General features: G+C 46.1%; 2 protein-coding genes across 2 annotated transcripts in view; both read right to left on the bottom strand.

Moving 5' to 3' along the window:
- Positions 1-785: 785 nt before the first annotated feature.
- LOC146335707 (collagen alpha-3(V) chain-like) lies at positions 786-25080 on the bottom strand. The gene is made up of 15 exons (XM_084821278.1): positions 25033-25080; positions 21914-21967; positions 20948-21001; positions 20701-20754; positions 20463-20516; positions 20281-20334; positions 17898-17951; positions 16950-16967; positions 15996-16049; positions 15332-15394; positions 11294-11459; positions 7353-7459; positions 6052-6132; positions 3553-3741; positions 786-2710 (listed from the first exon to the last, which is right to left on the bottom strand). The coding sequence occupies exons 5-15, from the start codon at positions 20499-20501 to the stop codon at positions 2561-2563; spliced, it is 975 nt and encodes a 324-aa protein (XP_084677404.1). The 5' UTR covers positions 20502-20516; positions 20701-20754; positions 20948-21001; positions 21914-21967; positions 25033-25080; the 3' UTR covers positions 786-2560.
- The window catches only part of COL27A1 (collagen type XXVII alpha 1 chain), a 146261-nt gene continuing 141904 nt past the window's right edge, over positions 20730-25086 (bottom strand). Inside the window, exons 58-62 of the mRNA XM_084820772.1 lie at positions 25033-25086; positions 22546-22638; positions 21914-21967; positions 20948-21001; positions 20730-20754 (exon numbers count right to left, since the gene is read on the bottom strand). Coding sequence (XP_084676898.1) covers positions 20730-20754; positions 20948-21001; positions 21914-21967; positions 22546-22638; positions 25033-25086 — 280 coding nt within the window. The remainder of the gene's footprint in view (positions 20755-20947; positions 21002-21913; positions 21968-22545; positions 22639-25032) is intronic.

Below are 25086 nucleotides of genomic sequence, written 5' to 3'. Positions count from 1 at the left end.
AGAGGACTGTTCTCTGGCAGCCCTTCAAATAGAGGACAGTCCTTTGTAAAGAAGGATAGATAGCCGCCCTAGGTGCTCAACATATGATAAAACAGATACATATGGACACAGGAAGGTGGTGGGATTAAGGTAGCAAAAACCCTACTACGAGCCAACCCTGTCAAAAGACCTGAGATTATCTGTGCAATTCAGCAAGGTAGGGGATTTATTTTAAAGAGGAAAATACTGTGTCCTATGGCAATCCTTGGCTGCATTTTTCAAACATACCTTCATTCAGTTTGCCATGTTTCTAAAGGATGCATGGTGCCTTTAACAGCAACATATCAGGCTCAAATCAACAGGCCAGGTGGGGAGTGGGTGTGTGTGGAGAATTCCCCCTGTTGATTACTAAAGAAGGGTGAGAAATTTGCTCAGTTCACAATTCAATGCGCACTTACCAATTTCCACTTCCTGAACCTAAACACGAACCCAGAATGCAGTTAGACGCTGAAATCTGGCCATTTCTGAAGTTTGAGATGGAGTTAGGGAAAGGAAAAAATGTGTATGTTTTAAGATGCATGCATGGAAATGAATACATTTGAAAAAAATGTTTTCCTCAATGGGAAAATTGCTAGCAAAAAAAAAAGAGGAAATTTTAAAAAATGCATATGGAAATACGTGCACATTTTTGTGTGGGCTAAAAACATTGCGATCAGATGCAGAAATGAGACAGAATGAACTTAGTAGTGGGAAAATGAGAACCTGAGCAAAACTGAATGTGACAGATCCACCCATCCTTACTGATGACCAAATCCAGATCTGTTTATTGCAGTCCATGCCCAGACTGAAAAAGCAAGGTATACAAGATATTTTTACAAAAACATATAAAGCAACAAAAATATACAAAGACATAAAGAACAGTGTATCATCCATGCTGAGCGAATCAAAAAACAAGTTAACTGAGGTCTCAACTTAATTGCAACAGAAAAAAAACTTAGCAACTTTCCCAGTAACTACAGGAATGGTGTCAGCTAAACAGTAAGATACATAAAACAGATTGTCTCTGCCAGGAGACTTAGATAATAAAGGTGCAATCAAGTTCTCTCCTAATATCCCAATAGAAATTGCAATATAATAAAACAGGTATTACAGTCTCTAAATCCCCTGAACTGCAGGGACACGTTTGCAATGAAGAATCCTTATTGAATCTCCTCTCTAGAATGGCAGATGGTAGAGCATTCATACAGACCAGTGTAGATGCAACCTGAGGCTTATAAAAATGAACAGTTTTTAGATAGTCCATTTGCTCCCAATTGGGAACTGAATGTCAACAATAGAAGGGGAACAAAATTTAGCTGCCAGGGATGTAAATTTTTGCTGTTCAATCATAACAAAAGAACTTATTTTACGTGTTCTGTGCCCAAAGAAATAAGTCCAAATGGAGAAATACTCAGTTCCATTATTTTACAGTGTACAGCCTTCAACCAGCTGTTTCTGTAAGAGTTTTGTCAGATCATAGAAAAGTAGCAAGAATCTTGTTGGTCAAAACAAAACTTAATCCATCTAGCTAGACACCCGAGCTCTACATGTTACAGAGTTTAATCCAGTTTCTAAGCACAACACTGCATTAGTGACTCACCTAGGGACCGCAAGAGTTATTCTTGTAAAGGTGGCTGAAATCTTTCAACCTTATTATTTATGCCAAATAGCTATCCCATATAAGAGCTGGCTTATAATCTTAGTACGAAATACTCGTGAAGCCATATGTATCAATGGACCACTCCTTGAAAAATAAAATATTTGGAAAACTGATAGGCAGTTCTCCAAGAATGAGGACTATCTTTGAAGGTTCCATTTTAAAGTATGATGAAAATAAATATCAATTTGCACTAAACATGAAACCAGAATGCAGTTATCTGCTGAAATTCGTAAATTTCTGAAGTTTGCAATGCAGTTAGCCAAAGAAAAAAATGTACCAAAAATGTGTACATTTTAAGAAGCATGGACAAAAATGTATACATTTTTTTAAAAAAGAGCTTTATTCAATGGGAAACCCATTAGCAAAAATGTGAACATTTGAAAAAGTGCGCAATTTGAAAAAATGCATACAAAAACACGTATATTTGGGAAAATGAGCACAAAAATATGTACACATTTTTGTGTGGGCTAAAAAAAAATTCAGTTAGATGCAGAAAGAGGACAGAATGAACTTTGCAGTGGAAAAACGAGAACCTGAGCAAAACTGAATGTGACAGATTCGTCTCTCCTTATTGATTACTGATGGTTATGTGAACTATGCAGATCACATACAGAGCATAAAAAGAGGACACGACCCTCACCAAGGCAAATGGATAATATCTCCATTGTTACTTAAATTAACATCTTTTATACATATATATATTCATAAAGAAATGCAACTTTAAAACAATAACCTTGTAAACACAAAACAATAGTCTTTATCCTTCAGAAGGGAGCATAGCCTGTGGCATAATGCAACTATAGACAAGGAACTCATAAATAGGAGACATGGTTTTTAAAAGCCAGCTGGGTCTGCAGGGGGTCTCTTGGTCTCTCTCCAATCTTAGCTAAAGCAAACCGGCCCAACCGTGAATCCAAACTGATGGGAGGTGTCGCCATTGTGAAACACAGCCAGATCGCGCAGAGGCAAAAGCGTGAGGTCCTCCGTGGAGAAATGAAAGATAGTGTCGATGATGGAAGATTCGTTGTCCAGCTGAAACACACAGAAAGTGGCCAGGGCTATTTCTGGTTGTTGTGATTCTGCTGGAACCAGTATTATCGGGCAAGAAATTCAGCTTCCTTACCATCAAACTTTTCATTTAAAACAGACCAATTGCTAGGTCATATTGTTTTGAAGCTATGCAGGCCATGACGGCTGAAACCTCAGCAGCTAGCCATGGCTGAATAAGATGTCCAGAGCTTTGGAAACTAGAGTGGCCATGGTGCTCAGGACTCTGCCAAATTAGCTGGCCTTCCTCATGAGTGCTGTGCAGGCAAAAACAGATGTGACATGGAAACTGCATGATCCAATCTCTAGATGAAGTTTAAAGCAGGTGTGTGTGTGATTTCAATTGCAGCAGTAGTGTTGGGCGGGGGGTGTTTAACAATTTTCCTCATGACATATTCTTGATCTGACGCCACCCGCTATTAGATTGACTGTGGGGTGAGGTTGGAATTACAGGGACAATATAGGAATCCCCCCCCACACATGTGAGTCTAATGGCAGCTTTGCAGAACGGAGAGAAAATTATATTGGGAAAATGTTGCTGGAGGTAGAGTTAAACACATCATCCCTCAGTGTTGCAGCTCTGATGGAAATTGGAGACCCCCACAGCTGTGTTAAAGCTTCCCCCCACCAGAGGAAAGTGTGTAGCTGCTGCAGGACCCCCCCCCACCTTGCGCTTTGCATCATGTCTTTTGCACCCTGGCGAGGGAAGGAGCTTCTTCATAGTTTGAGGACTACGAGACTGGAATGCATGGACTGTGTGTTTCAGACCGCCCCCCCCATACCACTGAATTGTCAAGTGAGGGGCTTCTCCTCTTCTACCCTCTTACCATGCAGCCCTGAAGGGTGGCCACGTAGCTCTGCTCCCACGAGTCGGCAAGGAACTTGATCTCCTTTTCCAGCTGCAGTTTACGCCCCTCTGGATGGGGCCTACAGGAGTAGGACACTTTCTGGGTGGCCAGGGTGCTGTGAAGCTTCAAGAAGCGAAGCTGGACGGTGCTCAAACCCTGGTACTCCAGCTACAGCAGTAACGAGAGCATGGAATGGTTAGGGATTGCTTAAGGCTGGCAGATCTTGCAGAACTCAACACTCTTCCACATTTAAAAAACCACACCAGCCCTCAGCCTTGCATGTGGAAAGGCAGCGTGTCAACGAGAAGGGTTTTGACCTACAGGTGTTCCCGAGATCCTTCTTTCTAGCTACTGTTGGTGCTAGTAGCATCTAGGACTGTACCTCGTTAGCCTCTGCTGCTTTTAATGGATAGTTTTATAAAGCTGTTCCTGTTTTTATGTAGATTTTGGAGAGTTTGTGTTTTTATTCTATGTCACCTTGATAGCTATCAGCTATGGGGCGACTAATACACCCTAGAAATAAAATAAATAATAAATACCATTTCAGAATGCAGATAGGGGGATTGTGTGTCTGAATGGTCTCTTGGGTAAATATCTCCCTTAGCTTAGGAAACTAGGAGGTGAGGGAAAAAGCCAGGGCAGAACCTTTCTCCCCAGCAAGTTCAAATCTCACCTCTGCTATGAACTCACTGGGTAGACTTAGACAAGCCTTGCCCTCTCGACCTCCTCCCTCTGTCTACAATATCATATATATATGGATAGTGAACTCAGGTGCTGGGTCTTAGAATCACAGAATCATAGGGTTGGAAGGGGCCTACAAGACCATAATGTCCAACCCCCTGCCCAAAGCAGGAATCCAAGTCAGAGCATCCCTGACAGAGGGCTGTCCAGACTCATCTTAAATGCCTCCAGTGTTGGAGAGCCCACTACCTCCCTAGCTAATTGGTTCCATTGTCGTATTGCTCTAACAGTCAGGAAGTTTTTCCTGATGTTCAGCCAGAATCTGGCTTCCTGTAATTTGAGCCCATGATTCTGTGTCCTGCATTCTGGGATGATCGAGAAGAGATCCTGGCCTTCCTCTCTGTGATAGCCTTTCAAGTACTTGAAGAGTGCTATGTAGCCAAAATGGAGCTACTGAGAAATGAGAGGCAGGCATCAGAATGGTTGGGGGAACCCAAAGGTCTGCAGAAGTACATTTTAATCCTGCCCTTCTTTGAAGACACTCAAGGCAGCATACATAGCCCCTCCCCAGTTTATCCACCTGTATGATATCAAGGAGGGTTTCAGCCTGTGTACCCCCACCCAACTCTGGCTAAAGGCAGGAATTGCAATTTAAGGAAGCCTAATTCATTTTACTTTGTTCATTACATTTCTATACTGCCCCACAGCCAAAGCTCTGTTATTACACCAATAGGCCAGAGTGGTCAGGTGACCCTCCCTGATACCTTGTCAGGAACGGCTGACCACCTCCCCATGTGGTGAACTGTGTCACTGCAGCTTCTCCGCAAACAGCCTTCCAGAATGACTCCGCCCAGGCTGGCCAATGGCTCTGGCTGGACAGGAAGGAGTATAACAGGGCTTTCTGTCTTGGTGAAACTTTGCTTGTGCAACAAGGTGGATTTGCTGAGGTCTATCGTGTCTCTGGTCTTGCTCTTCAGTCCTGACTCCTGGCTTCTTCTCTAGTTCTGGTTTCTGATCCGGATCGCTCCTTGGTCCTGACTGCTGCTGCCCAGGACCCAGCCCTGACTCTCCTGTAAGGATTTCTGGGTCAGGGGTCTCAGAAAACTAGGAGGCTCTGGATTTGCTGTTCCTTGCTGGCCAAGAGAGGCTTTGCCTCTCTCAGCCCTCAACTTAACAGGAGCCAGTCTGGCAAAGGAACACCTCTAAGTTAACAGGAGCTCCTTGATTGGCTGGAAGAGTTCACATGGCAGTCTTCCAGCCCTGAGAAGCTTCTGCCTGACACTTGCTGCTTTAGTCTGAACAGTCAGAAGGCTGCCCCTTGGTTCAAAGGACAGATCAAAGGAAGCCCTTCATCACATAGCACATAGCCAAACTATGGAATTTGCTACCACAGGATGTAGTGATAGCCACCAATTTGGATGGCTTTAAAAGAGGGTTAGGCAAATTCCTGGAGAAGACTATCAATGGCTACTAGTCCTGATGGCTCTATGCTACCTCCATTACCGGAGGCAGTGAGCCTATGCACACCAGTTTCGGGGGAACATGGGCGGGAGGGTGCTGTTGCACTCATGTCCTGCTTGTGGGTTTCCTGTTGACAGCTGGTCAGCTGCTGTGTGAGCAGTATGCTGGACTGGATGGACCCTTGGTCTGATCCAGCATGGTGCATCTTATAGTCTGTCTTCATCACTGGGAGCTGAACCTCTGCTGGCTACCTTCAACTTACACTGTCCTGGTACTCAGGACCAAACTTGCAGAGTTTTTGTGCTGGAAACCTTAGTGTACTACAGAGAAGCTTACCACGAAGCCACCAGGCAGGGAACTAAACCACTGGAAGGTGTCTTCTGAAGTGTATGCTCTCAGCCAGGCCTTGATAGGGACCTGAGGGTTAAACACAGAGTTCTCACAGACAAAATTTTATTTTTTATTTTTTAATTATATCCCACCCTTCATGATAAAATGATCCCAGCGTGGTCACAATATATCATATATCATTATAAAATCCAATAAAATACACAAAGCCAGATTCAGTATACACCACCTTTCAGCTAACCTGCTCTGATACACTAGGCCCAACTGTTAATCCAAGGAAAAGATGGCAAAGAATTGCTTTCATCTGCTGCCATGAGCCAGGACCGTGAACCCTCTGAGACAGGCCACTTAACAAGATCAGCCTCGGATGGCCTTCTCTCTGTCCCATCAGCCAGGACAGCTAGGCTGGTGAGGATGAGGGAGAGGGCCTTCTCTGTGGTGGCCCCCACTCTGTGGAACTCCCTCCCTAGGAAACTCCACCATGCCCCCTCTTTAATGAGCTTCCGCTGCACATTAAAAACGTGGTTGTTCAGGCAGGCATCTGGGGTGGGTTAGGGTAATTTTTTATGATGTTTTAATGTAGCATTTTATTGTTTTAACTGTTTTATTGTTGTACATCGCCCAGAGTGGCTGGGTGACCAGCCAGATGGTCGATTAATAAATTTAATAAATGAATGAATGAATGAATGAATGAATGAGACTGAGGTTTCCAGTGGCAGTAACTCTTGAGGAGGAGTCAGAACCAGTTCCGGGACCTTCGCAAGCAGGGTCCTCCACCTTGGAACCCACAATCTGTCCCCAGGAGGTGACACTTCCCCCTTGAGTCTAGGAGCAGACCTCATACTCCTGCTGTGAACAGGGAGGCCCTAGAGAGTGCAGCCAAAACAGCTCCTCATTCCCCAAACCCTCGCCATGCAGAAGAAGCCAGAGACTGCGGGAAAGGGCACTGGTTCTTTAAAAAATACAGCCGTAGAGGAGGCGGTGCTATAAAACCCCGCTAGATGCTCCAATGGTTTGTCAACTTGTCTTGCTTGGCTGCAGGGTTGCTCTCCGTGGTTCTGAACCTGCTCTGCTCTAGAACTACTTCTGCAGCTGCCCACTTGAACTGTCGCCTAGTAGGGACAATGGAACCCGCAATGGAACAAGACACCTGCAGGCTAAAACTAACCAATATCGGTGTCAGTCTAACTCCTTCTGGCCCCAGTGGCACACCAGCACATCTTCCAAACTCTTGTTGCACATGCATACATGACTGAGCCTCTGTCCCACGCAGAAGCCACATCTCTTACCTGATTTTGCACGGGGGAGATACAGCTCTCTCCCCCTGCCGTGAAGTTGCAGAACACCATGAAAGAGTCTTGGGGGCTGCCTTGGTTGGGGTCTATGTAATAATATCCTGAAATGAAATGGGTAATCTTTCTCTTAGCCATGGCAGCCATGATGGAGGCAGAACGTCCAAATCACAGCTTCCTGGCCCCAGTGAGAACCAAGCTGAAATTGCGTGTGGGAAGGGGAAAGCATTTTGGAGATTTTTTTGAGGTGGGGGCAAACTTACCCCCTGGACACCTTGTGTTCCTCTCAGTGGCTGCTGGCCTTCATACCGCCCCTGCCCCCAAATGCCCTGGATATTGTGTTATTTGACAGCATTCTGGGAGTGGGGGAAGGCAGCTGTCATAACTGGAACTGTTTCACCACTGCTGCCACCATGAAAGAGAAGGCGGCATCCCAGGTTGAGCCCCTCTGAAATCCCACCCAATTTTCCTAGCCCTCAAAATGGTCTCTTACACCACCCACCTCTGGCCCCACTCCATTCTGGCCCCACTCCATTCACTCCATTCTCCATTCTCAGCCATTCTATGCTGTCTTTTCTGGGTTATTCAAAAAAAAAAAAATGGTGCAAGTCTCTGGGCAGAATTCAGCAGAATTCCTGCTTCTGTTTCTTCTACATTTTAGACACGATCCTCCAACAAATTATGGGGGTGGGGTGGGGGAAAGTAGAGAGCCCTTCATGAATTAAACAAGCTCCAGCCCTGGTTCCCCCTGGTTTCAGCCAAATCATGCCCCCAATAGCCTTCTAAAGGCAAAGGGGGAACTATGGTAAGGGGTCTGGACCCATAAAGGGTAAGATAACTTGGTGTGGATTGGGCCTAGGGATGTATGGATGGTGTAAAATCCATTCTGTCTGTGTTTTGCGGGTTGTCACACACCTTTCATTCCGTTGTCCACCCATCAACAGAATTGGTTTTTTTATTCCAAATTTGCACAAATTTGCATTTGCCTAAATGCACATTTGTGCACATTTGCATGTGTGGAAACGCACAAATCCCCCCCCAAATGTGCATTTTCACACTTTAGCATATGGGGGGAAATGTGCATTTTTGGCTGGTTTTTTTTTAATGTATATTTTTCTATGGCAAAACCCGGGAAACCAGTCCACAAGTCTACGGAATCTGCCCAACAGGGGGAAATCCAGTCCACTATGGAATCTGCGGGTCAGATGCGTGGAAATCTGAACTCATTTGGTTCCATTGTGGATTTCTCTCACATCCCTAACTGGGCCCAGGAGAAGAGATAAGCAAATGGGCAGTGACAACAGCGGTGAGGAGGAGGAGGAGGCAGCTTTGAGCAAGAGAGTATCCAGCCCCCCCCCCCCCGCAACCTGGAGCATCACGTGCATATTGAGGGTCAATTCATACAGCTGCTAAGTAGACATGCCTTCATATTCCAGCTCCTGGCCTGTGAGATATCTACAACTGCCCCCGTAACAAGCAGGATGTGCCTGATCTCAGTAGCTAAGCAGGGTCAGCCCTGGTTAGTACTTGGATGGGAGACCGCCTGGGAATCAGGCATATTGCATTGAGTGGGGGATGGACTCGATGGTCTTGTAGGCCCCTTCCACTCCTATGATTCTATGACATCGAGCAAAGGGCTGGATGCACCTGATCTCATCTGATCTCAGAAGCTAAGCAGGGTCAGCCCTGGTTAGTACTTGGATGGGAGACAGCTGGGGAATCAGGCTTCCTGCACTGAGCAAGGGGTTAGACTTGATGGTCTTGTAGGCCCCTTCCAACCCTGTGATTCTATGATTCTACCCCAGAGGCATCTGGTTGGCCACTGTGGAAATAGAATCCTTGTCTAGATCAGCCTGTGGTCTGATCCAGCACAGCTGCTTTTACGTTAATGATACTAGAGTTGTGCACAAAGGGCCTCTCAACATTCTCCAGCCTATTTGTGGGAAGAGAAAATGGGGGGACAATTTCACCAAATTTCTCCTAGGGGAGGAGAAATTCTCCAGCAGTATCTCACAGGTAGGGCTCACTGTTGGCAGGGGTTGCAGCACAGCTTCTTTCTTTCTTTCTCAGGGTTTTTGATTTACTGCACTGCTTCCTTAGGTGGCAACAGCATCTGTGTTGAGGCTTCCATAGGGATGGGGGAGAATTTCTCCCCAAAACTTCGGGGGGCCGTGTGCCAACGCATTCGGTCCTCTGAAGGTTGTTTGGGGAGAAATTCTCTGCCCCCCCCCCAGGATGGGACTTACCTTTCACGAATGTCCCTCCCGGCGGTGGGTCCCGGTGGCTGTTCGGCAGGTCTTCGTCAGGGGCGGGGGCAGCAGCCGGTCTTTCGACCGGCTGCCGCCGCCGCCATTACAAGAAAAGTTAAAAAAAAAACGCCCCTGTGATAGGCTACGTAACGATTAATGTAGCCTATCACGGCTAGATTTGCAAAGTCAGCCGTGATAGGCTACGTTAATCATCATGTAGCCTATCACGGGTGACTTTAAAAAAAAAAAGCGCGTACGGCTAATGGCGGCCCCATAGGGAGCCGCCATTCGCGTTCCTTATTTGGTCCCTGTAGTCTACGTAAAGATTTATGTAGACTATGGCGAAAATAAGGGCAACGCAAATAGCGTTGCCCTTATTTTCGCTGTAGTCTACGTAAATCTTTACGTAGACTACAGGGACCAAATAAGGAATGCGAATGGCGGCTCCCTATGGGGGCCGCCATTTGCGTACGCATTTTTTTTTTTTCAAAGTCACCCGTGATAGGCTACGTGATGATTAACGTAGCCTATCACGGCTGACTTTGCAGATCTAGCCGTGATAGGCTACGTTAATCATTACGTAGCCTATCACAGGGGCGTTTGTTTTTTTTTTCTTTTCTTTTGAAATTCGTGGCCGGGGAGACGGGGCGCTTCTCCCCGGCCTGAATTTCGGCCGGGCGAGGCGGAAAGCCTCCCCCCCAGCCTGAATTTCGGCCGGGTGAGGCGGGAAGCCTCCCCCCCCGGCCTGATCTTCGGGGGGAGCAGCGAAGCGCCTCCCCCCCACCACGAAGCAAGCTGCGAGACCAGGTAAGTGACTTTCGTACATCCCTAGGCTTCCACTCTTCTCAGGCAGAATTTTGAATTTATTTTGGTGGTATTTATGAGCTTACCTAGTCCCTGCGAGGTGGCCAAGGGTGCCGTGTGTGTTTTCTCTTTCCATTCCACATCTCTCCATTGCTCTGCAGCCTCCCAGGCCACCTGCACTTCCTGAACTGAAAGAGCCCCATGGGAGGAATGGCCTCAGGATGTCTTCCTCAGGATGGCTTTAACTGAAGTGTGGGAAGCCGAGGAGGCTGCAGGCTGCCAGAGAGATGAGTGTACAGTGAAATACAGGACACTCACAGACACTCCTCAGCCACCTCCTAAGTAAGGTAAAAGCACAAGAACCCCAAATCCAACCCATGAGAATTTCTCCAAAATTTCTTCTCCTTGGAATTTCTTTCCGAATGCAATTTCTTTTCTATCAAATTGAATGAGAATGATCGGAAAAAAATGTGGGAGAAGTCTTTGGCACAGCACTGAATATTTTTTTTATTTTTTATTTGTTTGTTTGTTTGTTTATTTCATTTACATGCCACCTTTCTTCCACTGTGGAACTCAAGGTGGCTACGTGTGGCTCCCAGGTGGTCTCCCCTCCAAGCAGACCCAGACCTGCTTAGCTTCAGCAAGGTGGCTGCATCATGCGACTTCAGTCCATGCCCATGATGCTCCATATGATGGTGGCTCTGCCTGGACAAAGCATGCTTAGGAAAGTTAAGGGGTGCAGGCTGTCTGGTGACAACCTGTCCAGAGGTGCAGTGGGCAAGCCCTGGGGTATGGCATCCACCCCTGGAATTGATGCATCTTGATTCATGTTACTCAGATGCTCATGGAGGCTGCCCCTGAAAGGGAGAGGCTGGTCCTTCCTACCGTCTGGCAGGTCAGGGTGAGCCAGCAAAAGCTCTTTGCAGGAGGCAGCAGGGCGGTCTTTGGTGCCATTTGGAGGGTCTACTAGCAGCTTCAGTTCCCGGCCCAGGCTGTCCATGAGAGTCCACACAATGCTGTAGTTCAGCTTGCTGGCTGAGTAAATCAAGTGCTAGCAAAGGAGAAAGAGAACCAAGTAAAAAAAAAAACTGGACAAAAATTAAAGTTGCCTGTACTTTGCTTCTCTTTGCCAGCAACTAGAAACTCATAAAAGTGACTAATGAAGTGGCCAGTTAAAATCACTTCCTTGACTAAGCATGAAATACAAACACGGGAGCAAATACATAGGATCCGAAGCATTCCAAATTCTAATCAATAGCTGAACTAGAACATACAGAAAAGAAATCTAACAACACTAGCAACATCTGAAAGAATGGTATATAGGCAGATATTTGGTCTGTTTTTATTGAAGCATATGTATAATCTATTTTTCCCTTTTTCAGAATGTTATGACTGAAACAGAGACCTTTAAAACGTGTTGATACACTATTGTTTTTTTCTCTTTACTTTTTTGTTCTTGTTTTTTCCTGTTTTGTTGAAACTTACAATAAAAAATTGATGAAAAAAGGAAAGGAAAGGAAAGAAACCTGGTAGACTTCCAAGGATAATTTATGCTCCCCCATACCGAAAATTCCCTGTACACAGAAAACTACAATGGTAGGGAAATGAATATAGCCTAGTCTTTACCCTGACATGCTAATTTTATACAGGAAGAGATTATTATTTGGAGGGGGGGTGAGTTAGGAAGTATTCAGACATCAATTCCCCCTCAGCATTCTGAAATGGTATAATGCTTGAAAGACTGTAGCTCATAAGACTGAACGTGTAGTTCAGCTTTTAGATAAGTTCCCATATATATGCTGTTTAAGATCTACATGAAACCGCTGGGGAGGTTATCCAGAGATGTGGGTTACGGAGTCACCGGTATGGGGATGACACCCAGCTCGCTCTCTCCTTTTCATCAAATCCAGGTGATGCAGTGGCTGTTCTGAATCCGTGCCCGGGCACAGTAATGGACTGGATGAGGGCCTATACACCGAGTCTCAATCCAGAGAAGATGGAGGTATGGTTAGTGGGTGGTTTGTCTGCCCTGCTAAGTGATGTTCAACCTGTTCTGGAGGGGGTTGCACTCCCCCTAAAGGATCAGGTTTGTAGATTGGGGGTGCTCTTGGATCCAGAGCTGTCACTCGAGGCACAGGAGGACTCAGTGGCACAGAGCACCTTTTATCAGCTTAGGCTGATATACCAACTATGTCCTTATCTGGGCAGAGATAGGCTAGCTATAGTTATCCATGCTCTAGTAACCACTCAACTGGATTACTGCAATGCGTTATACATGGGACTGCCTTTGAAAATGTTTGAAAATGGTCCAGAAACTTCAGATGGTCCAAAATAGGGCACTGAGGTTGTTAACGGGGGACTGGTTGATATGAACATATTACCCCGGTGCTTTGTGATCTGCACTGGGTTCCAGTCCATTTCCAGGCTCAATTCAAAGTGCTGGTATTAACTCTCAAAGCTCTAAATGACTTGGGACCAGGTTACCTGAAAGATCACTCCCATATATAGCTGCCTGGACCCTAAGATCAGCTTCAGATGCCGTTCTCTGGGTACCCCCACCAAAGGAAGTGAGGTGGACAGCTAACAAGGAGAGGGGCTTTTCACTGGTGGCACCCCAGTTGTGGAATGCCCTGCCCAGGGAGGTTTGCCTGGCGCTTATGCTGTGGTCTTTCCGGTGCCAGGCAAAGGCCGTTTTGTTTCCCCCAGATTTTTAGTCCTTCAGTTTCTGTTGTTGTATTTTTAAATCTTTACATGGCTGCCTGTTTTTACTTCGGTTTTATATTGTAGTTTAAAACTTGTGAAAGTTTTATATTATGTATTATCATGCTGTATTTTATGGTTTGAGTTGTTGTGAAGTGCCCAGAGAGCTTCGGCTATTGGGAAATATTATATTACATTGTTATATTATATTATCATATTATCGTGTGTGTGTGTGTGCACACGCGCACACACGCGCGTGTGCGTTACCTTCTTTCTCTGAGATTATTTCATTAAAAAACAAGAAAAAATCACCTCTATGCCAAACACTGGTAACCTATACTCCGACTTCAACTGTTGGGGCACGTAGAGTTTTAGGTGCTGCTGAGGAATTACTGCATGTTCATTTCTAACCCCTTTTAAAGAACCCAGTAATACTATCAGTTGAACCAACAATCCAGATGTGGTAAATCATCTTATTGCTGTTGTTATCTTAATTCACAAAGATATCAGTTAGAGATTTTTAAAAACAGGGTTTCTCTCTCCAGTTATTACAAACAGAGGCTACAATACCTTTGAGTAAATATTTTATTCTGGTGAGGTGCCACAATCAGCTTTTCTTGCATTCTTTAACATTTCTGTTTAAGATTATTACCACACAGATGGTGACCAGATGCTATGTGGAATATATTCTTGATAGCACTTATTTGGATTCTTTTTGCCCATTTAATAGTTCCCTCCCCTTCAAAACAATTTGGTCATAGAAGAAGGCATGACTTTGATCCTTAATACAGTAATTCTTTAGCCTCTCCATATCAGAACTAGAGCTGAGTGGGAAACATATCCTGGAACTGTTTCCCTCACCTATGTAGACTATGGCGAAAATAAGGGCAACACAAATAGCGTTGCCCTTATTTTCGCTGTAGTCTACGTAAATCTTTACGTAGACTACAGGGACCAAATAAGGAACACGAATGGCGGCTCCCTATGGGGGCCGCCATTTGCGTACGCATTTTTTTTTTCAAAGTCACCCGTGATAGGCTACGTGATGATTAACGTAGCCTATCACGGCTGACTTTGCAGATCTAGCCGTGATAGGCTACGTTAATCGTTACGTAGCCTATCACAGGGGCGTGTTTTTTTTTTAACTTTTCTTGAGACACAACCTATTCTCGTGGTCATGGTGTAATCATGCTCCCTGCTGCTATGTGCCATTTTTCAAAGTTCCTTCCTTCACGGAAGATACCAGAGTAAGGGCAGAAAGCACTACTTCCTATTTCTACCTTCACTTCGAGTTGGCTTAAGGATGCTTCCTTCTCTCTCTCTCTGTCTCTGGTGTCTTCTGGATGAATGTCCTAAAGCCAATTCAGAGCAAGGTCAGAAACAGAAAGCACTCTGTCCTGTTTCTGTCCTTATTCAGAATTTGCTGTCACGTCTTCTGGGTAGAAACAGATGAATTGTCCTGAAGTCAACTCAGAGTGAGGGAGGAAACAATCAGCAATGCTTCCTGCTCTTGACTCTGTTATTTTTTTGGAGAGGATGGAAGCGTGAAGAATAACCACACACACCAGCAGCAGTAGGGTGGGTAAGGTAAACACATTAACCCCTGTTTGTCTTCTTCTCCCCACTGCAAATCATAAGAATGCTCCCTCAACTTTTCATCCTATGAACAGGGTGTGTGTGTGTGTGTGTGTATGCATAGAGGGATGGGTGGGATGTTTCAGCTCAACTCTAATTGAAATCATAGTGGTGCCCACTATGGGGTATAATATTCCCCGAGATTAGACATACACTGACAATTTCTATTTTTAGGCATATGTTAAAAACCTATCTTTTTATGCAAGCTTTCCCAGTGTAGTTTAGCCTACCATGTATTTTACTCCCCCAGATACAATATAGTTACTCTATGTATTTTTTAATGTTTTTATGCTTTCTGTACACCGCTTTGAAATCTGTAGATGAGAAGGGTTTATAAATACGTGTAAATAAATCATTGAGTGTTTCCCACTTGTATTAATTTAGGTATGCTTCAGAAGGTGGGCTAGTAAAACAATTCCATAGGCTACTAAACAGTGCAGACTTCCTTTCAAGGTTGCATTACCTGGGAAAGCAATGTACATTGGCACACATGGCCATGGAATACTGGATCAGAACTGTTTCTGAGACCTAAAAATATGCTCCATTCACTACAACCATGTGCAGCAAAACTCCATTTGACCTACTCACCTTCAGTTCTTCCCTGGAGATATTCAGCGAAGGTCCACGGGGTCCAGGAACACCAGGTATGCCCTAGAAATAAGCAGTACTGATAATCCTGCCCTGGAGGAACTGTTGGTCAGTGCCAAGGTCCTCTGGCAGTTACCTTGGTCCCCCTGGGAGTTGGGAAATGGAGGATCCGAATGACATGCAATCCACATGCTCACAGGTTCACCACACAAGTTCTGAAACCTAACACTCTGAGAAATATTTACTTTCCTTGTTAATGAAACAAACCACATTTCTAGTCATCAGTACAGAATCTCTCAAATAGCAACTGGACCCAGAAACCAGAATGGGCTTTGGGTAGGGCTTCCACTGATCAAGGCTTCAGTAGCCAGGATACTCCTCATCTCTCCTCTTGTTGTGAAAATTTGCTGCTCATCTGAATACCTATCAACTCAAACGTGGGCCTCTTCAATCGCAATTCTGGTGTTTTTCTGTTGTAGACGACTCCATGGTCTTGCTGGTCCCGCTTCCCCATGAAGATTAATAGAACAATTAAATCATAATTAGGCCTCACTAGCATGTATGCAGTGTGTGTGTGCGCGCGCGTGCGCTTTAAAGGATGCTGGATGTTTCTAGTCCTCATGGAAGTGCACGGTTAAAATAGAAAAATGGCATAATAACTTACGGGGAGGCCTGGTTTGCCTTGTGGTCCTGGGGTGCCCTGCAAGCCTTTGAGGCCCTGGCAAAACAAGAGGGAAGATGATTAAAGAATCAAGACGTTTTGAACAGTCCTCCTATTATTGGGGGGGGGGAAGCGTGGTGGCACTGCAGTGCAGCAAACATCAGGCCAGGAGCTCCCTGCTTGTGAAGCTGCTAGGACTCAAGTGGCCCAGCCCAGCCCACTGCTGACACCATCACTGACTCCTCACAGCTGGCGGCTGGGTCTAGCAGCCTCCCACAACGCCCTGGAGCATCTGACATAGTGGGAGCTACCATTTCCTGCACTGTGCCCTGGAGTGACACTATGCTTGTGGGGAATTCAAAATGGTGGCCCACTGATGCAGGAATGGGGCCACTTTTCCAAGCTCCCTCACATTTGGAGCCCGCCATGGGATTGGACAAGAGCTTTGAAGGAATGTTTAGTGTCACCAGAAAATGACCCCCAACCATGGAAAGCATATATGGAAACTAGATAGATAGGTAGATGGGTAGGGGGATAGAGAGATAGGGATGGACAGACAGGGGGACGGACAGGGCGACGGGCGGGCAGACTGGGCAATGGGCAGGCAGACAGGGCGACGGGCAGGCAGACAAGTGTGGTTTTGAGGACCCTAGGTGTGCAGGGAAGCAGAATAAGTGACGTAGCGTGCTTCCAGATGAGGCTTTTATTGTGCTACTGCCCTGCCTCATTCACAGTCTTTAACAGGTGGGACCCTGTTACAACATCATCTTCCACTTGTAACCCTCCACTTGTTTTGTCACCGCTCCTTCCGTCTTTTTTTTTTTTCTTACTGCAGAAAATCCATTAAGGAGAAAAAGACAGAATAGCTGCACAGAGCCTACTGATCGGTAGTGCTAGAAGCCCTCTGTCTCAAAGTACCCATAGTACATAGCACTGGGGGAGAAGCGAAGTACTTACCTTTTGTCCAGATGACCCCTGGGGAGAAAGGTGGAAAGGATAGATACAAATCAGATATTGAAACTGGAAAACTCTCAAAATTATTGTGTACGACACGTGCCACTCCTACCACATTCCATTGTTTCAACTTTTGAAACGTGGGAAGCTGACTTATATCAGGTCAGACCATTGGCCTGTGTCACACAGTATCAGCTACTCTGATTGGCAGTGGCTCTCCAAGGGGTCAGGCAGGGAGGGGTCTTTGCCATCACCTGCTATCTGAACCTTTTTAACTGTCAATTGAACTTTGTACAGTCTTCATGCAAAGCAGTTGCTCTAGCATGGAGCTATGGAGACTCTCAGTCACTTTATGTAACCACCAAAAACAGGAGGGGGGGTTGTCGGGGGGGGTCTTCTCAGAACTACCAAAACCAGCATATGTTATGCAAAGCAGCAAAAGTGGCGAAATCATGCAAAAATAAGACAGATCATGCTGATTTGCATGGTTTACAAAACATAAGCGAGAATTCCACAGATCCTGGTGGAAAATTTGTATTGGCTGGGTTCAGAATTCTGATTTGATTGTGTGTGTGTGTGTGTGTGTTTTTAATTTAATTCATTGTTATCCCACCTTTCCACTAAAAATAGCGCTCAGGGCGGCTAACGACAATGAAATACAGATAAAGATGTTACCTAACTAAAATGCAACCACATTAAAAACACATCAGTTAAAATGAGATAAGAAAGAAATGGTGCCCACCAGCTAAAAACGTAGTTTATCAGCAAGATAGATAAGCGATTGTAAGCCTGCCTGGGGGTGGGGGGAATGTATTTCCCTGATAGCAGAAGGACAACAGGGTGGTTTACTTGCTTGGAAGTGCCTGAAAGCGGAAAGGAAACCCCACAAATGCACACTGTACTATGCAGTTGCTTCATCTCAAAATCCTTTGGCTAAAAGGAAGAACTTACTGTAACACCAGGGTATCCAGTGTATCCCGGCGCACCAGGTGGTCCGACAGCACCCTGGAAACAAACAAGAGATGGGCTGCTATAAAAGCCAACTCTACCATGTCGGGGGTATTTATTTCATTGATTGATTGCATTTATACCCTGCCTTTTTTCCTCTTGCAAGGGACCCATGAAACCACATCCAGGAAATAAAATAGTGAGATTTAGATAACTGGCCAGAATGTATTGCTACTTGGACGTAATTAAACAAATCTCCATTTAAACTTGGAAACATGAATGAATGTTGATTAACCCCATGAATCTGCATACGATTTGGTTAAGCAGGTTGCACGGCTGGCAGAGAAAAGGCAGCCGGAAGAGGAGACACATCCGTCAAGTTACACCTGTGCTGGTACAGGTGTGCCCAAGGGTTTGGGCACAGGTGTGTATGTGTGTGGGGGGGCAGGGGGGAAGGAAACGCTGCACATCTGAGGGCCAACAGAAAGGTAGGATGGTGGCTTTCAAAGACTGTGTTCCGCAACCCAGTTGTAGTCTAACACATCTGGAGGGCACCAGGTTGGTGGAGGGGAGTAGTATCCTAGATGGGGGATTAATGCTGGGGCAATGCATTTCCCATCTCCAGAACTGTGTGCCCCTCTCCTCTGCTCTATAGCTATACAGTACTCAGGGGGTTGTATTCAGGATCTGCCATTTTGGGGGATCGCTCCCCCCCACACACACACACACCACATTTATTTATTGCATTTATAGCCCACCTTTTTTCCTCTTGCAAGGAACCCAAGGCGGCTTATATTATCCTCCTCCTCTCAATTTTATCCTCACAACAACAACCCTGTGAGGTGGGTTGGGCTGAGAGTGTGTGACTGGCCCAAAGTCACCCAGGGCTGAGTGGGGACTAGAACCCGGATCTCCCGGCTCCCAGTACAACACTCTAGCCACTACACCACACTGGGTATGAGCACTCCATCAGTCTGTGTCAAGGTTCCTGGACCCAAAGTCCTCCTTTCTCCTCCATATCTGAAGCCACATTCACAATTGAATGTGGCTTCAGACATTCACAACTGCGCCCTACTTTTCTCTCCGGTGCTGCTGTGGCTAGAACAAGGTGTTCACAGTTCCCTGTGCACAGAACTTGCAGGACAAGCTACACCTGCTGAAATGTCCTCTTCTCCACAGCTATTGATGGTGCAGGAGCCCCATCTCCTCTTTTGCACCTGGCCGGCCTAGGTTCGGAGCACAGTTCCTCTATGTGAAGAACCTACCAGGGCTGCAGGTGGGAGCATCTCTCACAGTGGAAAAAGGAGTCCCAGGTACTTGGGAGACTTCATCTGCCCAGGCTAGCCCTGTCCTAGCCAACTTGGTTCAAGGCACCCAGAGGTGCTAAAAGCAGCAAGGTATGTCCACGCAAGGGCTTGTCAGATCAGGTCCAGGCAAGTCTAGGCAAGTCTAGGCAAGACCAGTCAAGTCCAGTTTGGGGGTGCTGAATAGCCAGGTGAGTTGGACCAGGCAGTGTGTTCCAGGACCTTGGCCAGCTCCAAGCTAGCAGAGACTCAGACAAAGAGAGCTATTGACTCAGCAACAGTCAAAGGCCTTCTGAAGCCTTATAAAGGCCAGCAGCTCATGACCGGCAGTCAGCTCCACCCCCTCAGAGAAGCAGTTTGTTTCTTAAAGGGCTATTGCCTGATTTGTAGCCACTGGCTCCTGTGGGATGAGGTTGGTGAAGATTGTAATGGGGGAGTGTCCTCTGCATCTGAGGAGTCAGGTAGAGGCGCGTCCTCTGGTCTGAAAGGCCCTGGCCTAGCGGGGATTGGATTAATGGAGGGAGTTGCCTCTGTCCTCTTCAGAGCCAGTGGATGGGTCAAGGCTGGGGAACATGACAAGCCTGGGCTATCCTCAGTGGGAAGGGCATTGCATTGAAATCGACCTGCCCTTATATACCTGTGTACAAGCACACTACAAAAACAGGCGTTGTGGTACAACTTTCACCCATGAGGTAAGCCCAGCTTCTTCCCACATTCCCAGTGCAAACTGATGTGCCTGAGCATGTTTTTCTCATTTGTCCTGGGCAGAATAAACAAAGCCTGTAGGATGGGGCAGGTGGGGGGCAGGAGTACAAACCAGACTGCCTAGTCTAGAGGTGGGCCACCTCACATTTTTGTATCTTGTGATGTTTCCATAGGAATATTTGTCCTCGCCTGCTTCCATCATGCATGTATGATGCCCAGTGATACCAATACCAAACTCCTGCACATGTTCAGTGTAAACTCTGCATGGCAACCGCTGGTTAGGGTAGTATCATCTCAGCTACTGAGTGGCATAACACACCAGGCAGATGATTATTTCAGGAAGAGAGAGAGAGAGCGTGCGAATGACAGCAGTTTACCTCTTCACCCTTGGATCCTGACCTCCCGGGTACACCCACACGACCTGGCTTGCCCTGAAAGAGGCAAAAGGTGCTCACTGAGGACTAGGTCCGTTATCGATATATGTGCTGCATTTCAACAAAAAGTTCTCAAAATCTTTTTTAAAAAACCCATTAACACAACAAGAAATTCTCATATGCACCTTAAAGCCAGTATCTCCCTGTGGACCAAGATCCCCCATGCTGCCTTTGTCACCCTAGAAGGAGGCACAAGAAATTGAAAATGAGTAATGGTTTCCAGTGATGTAAATTAATTTAATATTATATCAGCTGTTAAATGCAAATTTAAATGCAAATTTAAATGCAAATTAAATGCAAATTTAGTGCAAATTTATGATGCAAGTTCAGCCGGAGGTGTACACAGTAGCAGTCAGCACCCACCTTTTCCCCTTTGCGCCCTTTGACTCCCTTCACCCCTCTGAGTCCAGGAACCCCCTGTAGACACAAAAAATGAGGAACACTATTCATTACAATGCTTCATAGTCCATAACACCCCAGACAAGGTCACCGTGGGCAGAAGGACATTCCTCCAAGGCAACTGTATAAATTGCAGTATTTCAAAAAGCTAAATGGCGGCTACAGCATCCTATGGCGATCCTAATGAGGCACCCTTGGGATCCATACTCACGTAAGGACCTTGGGGTCCCAGGGGCCCGTTGAGACCTTGCTCGCCATGAGAGCCCTGGAAGGGAGAAACAGGAAAGGAAGGAAAACTTCTGTGATTCCCAATTCAAGCATAACAGCAAGACCCTCCCTGGCTTTTGCACTAAGGCACCAGCTCTTGAACTGTCGGGTCAGGACCCATAGCTGGGTTGCAGCATGACCTACACTGGGTCACATCAGCAGCACTACCACCATACACGTACATGGTAAAAAAACCCACAAAAAATAAAGAAGTGGGTCCCATCATTCATCATCGTTATTGTTAATATATGTACCACCAGCGTGCATGGTTCTTTACATCAAAGGAAGGCAACTTGTAGGGGCCATAGGTCCATTTGGCAATTTGAGAAACTGTCCTGAGCACCACCACAAAATGGCTGCCATGGGAGGCATGGGGAAAGACAAGCAACCGACCCGAAAGACTGAGTACAAGGCAGAGGTGGGGGTCTGAGCACCAACTCACTAAACAACTCCTGTGAACCCACGGCTTCCAGCACCAGCAGAAACCCATTTCACAGCAATCCCAGCTGCCATTAAGAAAAATGTGTTAATTAAAAAAAAAGACAGAGGGCAAGAGCACCATGTTGGGTGTCAAGAAAGGTGCCCAGGGGCACATTGCCTACCCCTGCTTTATATAATACAAGAGAGGAGGTCTCTGCCCCTATGAGCTCATAATTTAAAATTCAACAGAGGGGAAATTGCAGCAGAGGAAGGGGGTAAACAGGGAAGCAACATGCGGCGGTTTCAGTTGCATGTGCTCAGGGATTGGGTTTCTCTACACCAGGGGAAGACAATGCTGACAAAGCGGTGACATGCAACCCATGGGTGAGTTATCAATTGGCCATCTGTATCCACCCTTGACACCTGAGAAAATGGGAGCATGGCTGATCTGGCAGGACAGTAGAACAATACCACAAAGACCTTTGCCTACCTTGGGGCCTTTGGAACCTCTTGGGAGCCTGGACCCAGCTTTGCCTCTCTTGCCCTGGGGGTGGAGGAGAAACAAACAAACCAGAAAGGAGGTGGGTTGCCAGAACTCAGATTCTGACCCCAAATTATGGAGATTTTGTCTTCTCCTCAAGGCATCCAGGGGAAGATTTCGGATCAGGGTAGCCATGCGGGTTTTCTGGAAGCTTTTGAACAGGGCTATATTTTTTTTTTTTTTGCAAATTAGGCTAATTTGCATAATTCAGCATCTTTATTTAACTTTTATCTAGTAAACAGCCAAGCTAAAAAACATGGCACCCATGTTGATGTTTTGTAAATTAAAGCACACTTAATGTGATTTAAAAATTATATCATGTGAAAATTGCATTGGGACGCTTTTAAAGAAGAAAATCAGATAATAGCATGGCGTTCCTTTACATTGTTTACATTTAAAAAACACACACGTGTACTGAAAACTGTTGACACAATAATACATTTTTAACATTCCAAAGAACTGAGCATGATACGCTGACAGCCAGTTACCTATTTCAACTTCTGCAGCTTGTACAGTCATTAAAAATGAGTGCAATCCATAATGATTTTCCACAGCAAAGTAAAGCACAGGAAATTTTTCACTGGATGAGGGAAGGCTTCTTTTTCTCTAGGGCGCCAAATCCATTTTGCTGCCCCATTCGCAGGTGGCAAAACTGAGGCTGGCTATTTGGGCAGCTTTCAAGGGTGGGGGCAAAGGTGGGGGCACCCTTATCAGCAGTAGTGCTGCTCCTCTAGGCAGCCACCATTTTTATTTCCTGGACGTCCGCTGGGAATGGCACTAGGCCGTCACATAGCATTGTTCTGAGGGGACTTCTGAGACAGCCAGTGTGGTGTAGAGTGTTGGACTGGGAGTTGGGAGATCCGGGTTCTAGTCCCTACTCAGCCATGAAGCTCACTGGGTGACTTTGGGCCAGTCACAGACTCTCAGCCCAACCCACCTCACAGGGTTGTTGTTGTAAGGATAAAATGGAGAGGAGGAGGATAATGTAAGCCACCTTGGGTCCTTAAGGAGAAAAAAGGTGGGATATAAATGTAATAAGATAGATAGATAGATAGATAGATAGATAGATAGATAGATAGATAGATAGATAGATAGAAAGAAGTGACAGCCACCGTCCATCCAAAGGAGCAGGGTTACCACCAGCAGATGCACTACACCACTGCACAACTGCTGGTAGAGAAAAAAAGTGAACTGGGGGGCACTCTCAGGACAACCCCCCCCACACACACACACACATTTTTCTAGCAGAGTTCTCCCAGGAGTACTTTTAATTTTCTGTTTGGCTTAATAGGAATCTTTCCTATGAGCTTCACATTCCCCCCTACACACACACACACACACACACACACACACACCCCAGTCCACCCCAATCCTGAATATCAAAGGAAGTGTGAGCAGGTTTTGTTTATCATTTTGTGAGTCACTCCATCTTTTATATTTTCTTTCTTCCCCTATTCCAATAACCGAGACAAAAAAAAAAATAGCATCAAGAACTAGGGATGTACGAATCCCTTACCTGGTTCTGGTCCGGGGCTTCCACGGTGGGGGGGAGGTGATCCGTCCCTCCCCCTGGAATCCTCCCCAGCCGGCTCCACTCTGCGGCGAGTCCACAGAGCCACCGGCTGGGGCCGCCCACAGCCGGACCTCCGTTGGCTGTCAGGCTGCGGCTGCAAATGGCAGCTGCCATAGTGGCCGCCATTTGTGTCCCTGCATTGCCATGATAGGTTACGTATATATTTACGTAGCCTATCACAGCAAAGAGCAGGGATGCAAATGGTGGCTACTATGCCATTTGTGTCCCTGCTCTTTTCGTGATAGGCTATGTAAATATATACGTAACCTATCACGGCAATGCCCTGCGTTAGCTGTGATAGGCTATGTATATATTTAGGTAGCCTATCACAAAAAGAGCAGGGACGCAAATGGCATAGCAGACGCTATTTGTGTCCCTGCTCTTTGCCATGATAGGCTACATAAATACCTACGTAGCCTATCACGGCTAACATAGCGAGGGAAATGGCAGCCGCAGACTGGGGCAGCCATTTGCAGCTGCAGACGAGGGCAGTGGATGGCTGACAAAAGGTAGGGTCCGTCCCGGGGAGGTTTCGCGGGGTGGCAGGGGGGATTGCTCCATTCCTCCATGGACTCCAGGGGACTTCATGGACATCTTTAGAATCCAGCCTCACTGGAGTCCATGGCAGAATTCTCTAACATCCCTATCAAGAACTAAACACGTATGCCCTTATTTAAGGTTTGCCTATACCAACGCTTGGCTGATAACCAAGGAAATACCAGTTTCCATTACTGAGTCCTTTTGCCACTCGTCAAATATAATCAGATCAGGGTCAGAAAAAGTAAGGTGGGAATTACCCTGGGTTTCTTCCACTTCTACTGTTTCTGGCCATGTCATCCCCTGTCTTTCCCAGTCCAGCAAAAAATCACTCACACAGTCCCTGAGGTCCTGTTTATTAACAAGATACGTATCAGCCTGCGCCTCTCTCAGATCAGAAATGTTATCAGTTTCTTGGTTGAGGGATACTGGAGAAGGAGCTATTGTCAGAACCCCAGTCTCCATAATCGATTAAATGTTGCTTTGTGTCTGCAGTGGCACAGCCAGGGGACACATTTTCTATCCCATCCGCTAGGCTTCTGTTTACCAGATCAATGCTGGCTCTTAGCAACACACTTCTTATTTAATTTTTCTTTGTTTGGTTGTGGCATTTATATACTGCTGAATACCATAAAATCCCTCAGCAGTTCACAATATGAAAATACAATATGAAAAAACACAACATTAAAAAACTGTGTTAAAGCACAGCGTTAAAAACACTTCCAACGACAGCAAATAATCAAGGAGCAGTAAAATGGAGCGGCGTAATTAATATACTTACAGCCCAGGGAAAACCTGGGTGAACAAGTGTGTTTTCAGGAGGCGTTGGAAAGAGGTCATGTTTTCTGCCTCCTGAACTACACGAGGGAGGGTTTTCCAGAGGGTGGGTGCCGGTACATGGGCTGAGCTCTTATGGACCGGTTGCATATGTAAACACAGGAAGTAGAAGATTTCTTACCCTTCTGCCAGGACTGCCAGGGAACCCTGGACCCCCATCACGCCCACGTGGCCC

Source organism: Heloderma suspectum, chromosome 14 (assembly GCF_057233095.1).
Source record: "Heloderma suspectum isolate Gila_16-S chromosome 14, 16-S_ref, whole genome shotgun sequence".
Classification (NCBI taxonomy): Eukaryota; Metazoa; Chordata; class Lepidosauria; order Squamata; family Helodermatidae; genus Heloderma; species Heloderma suspectum.
The sequence above is the reverse complement of the archived record's forward strand: the minus strand, read 5'-3'. Positions and strand labels throughout refer to the sequence as shown.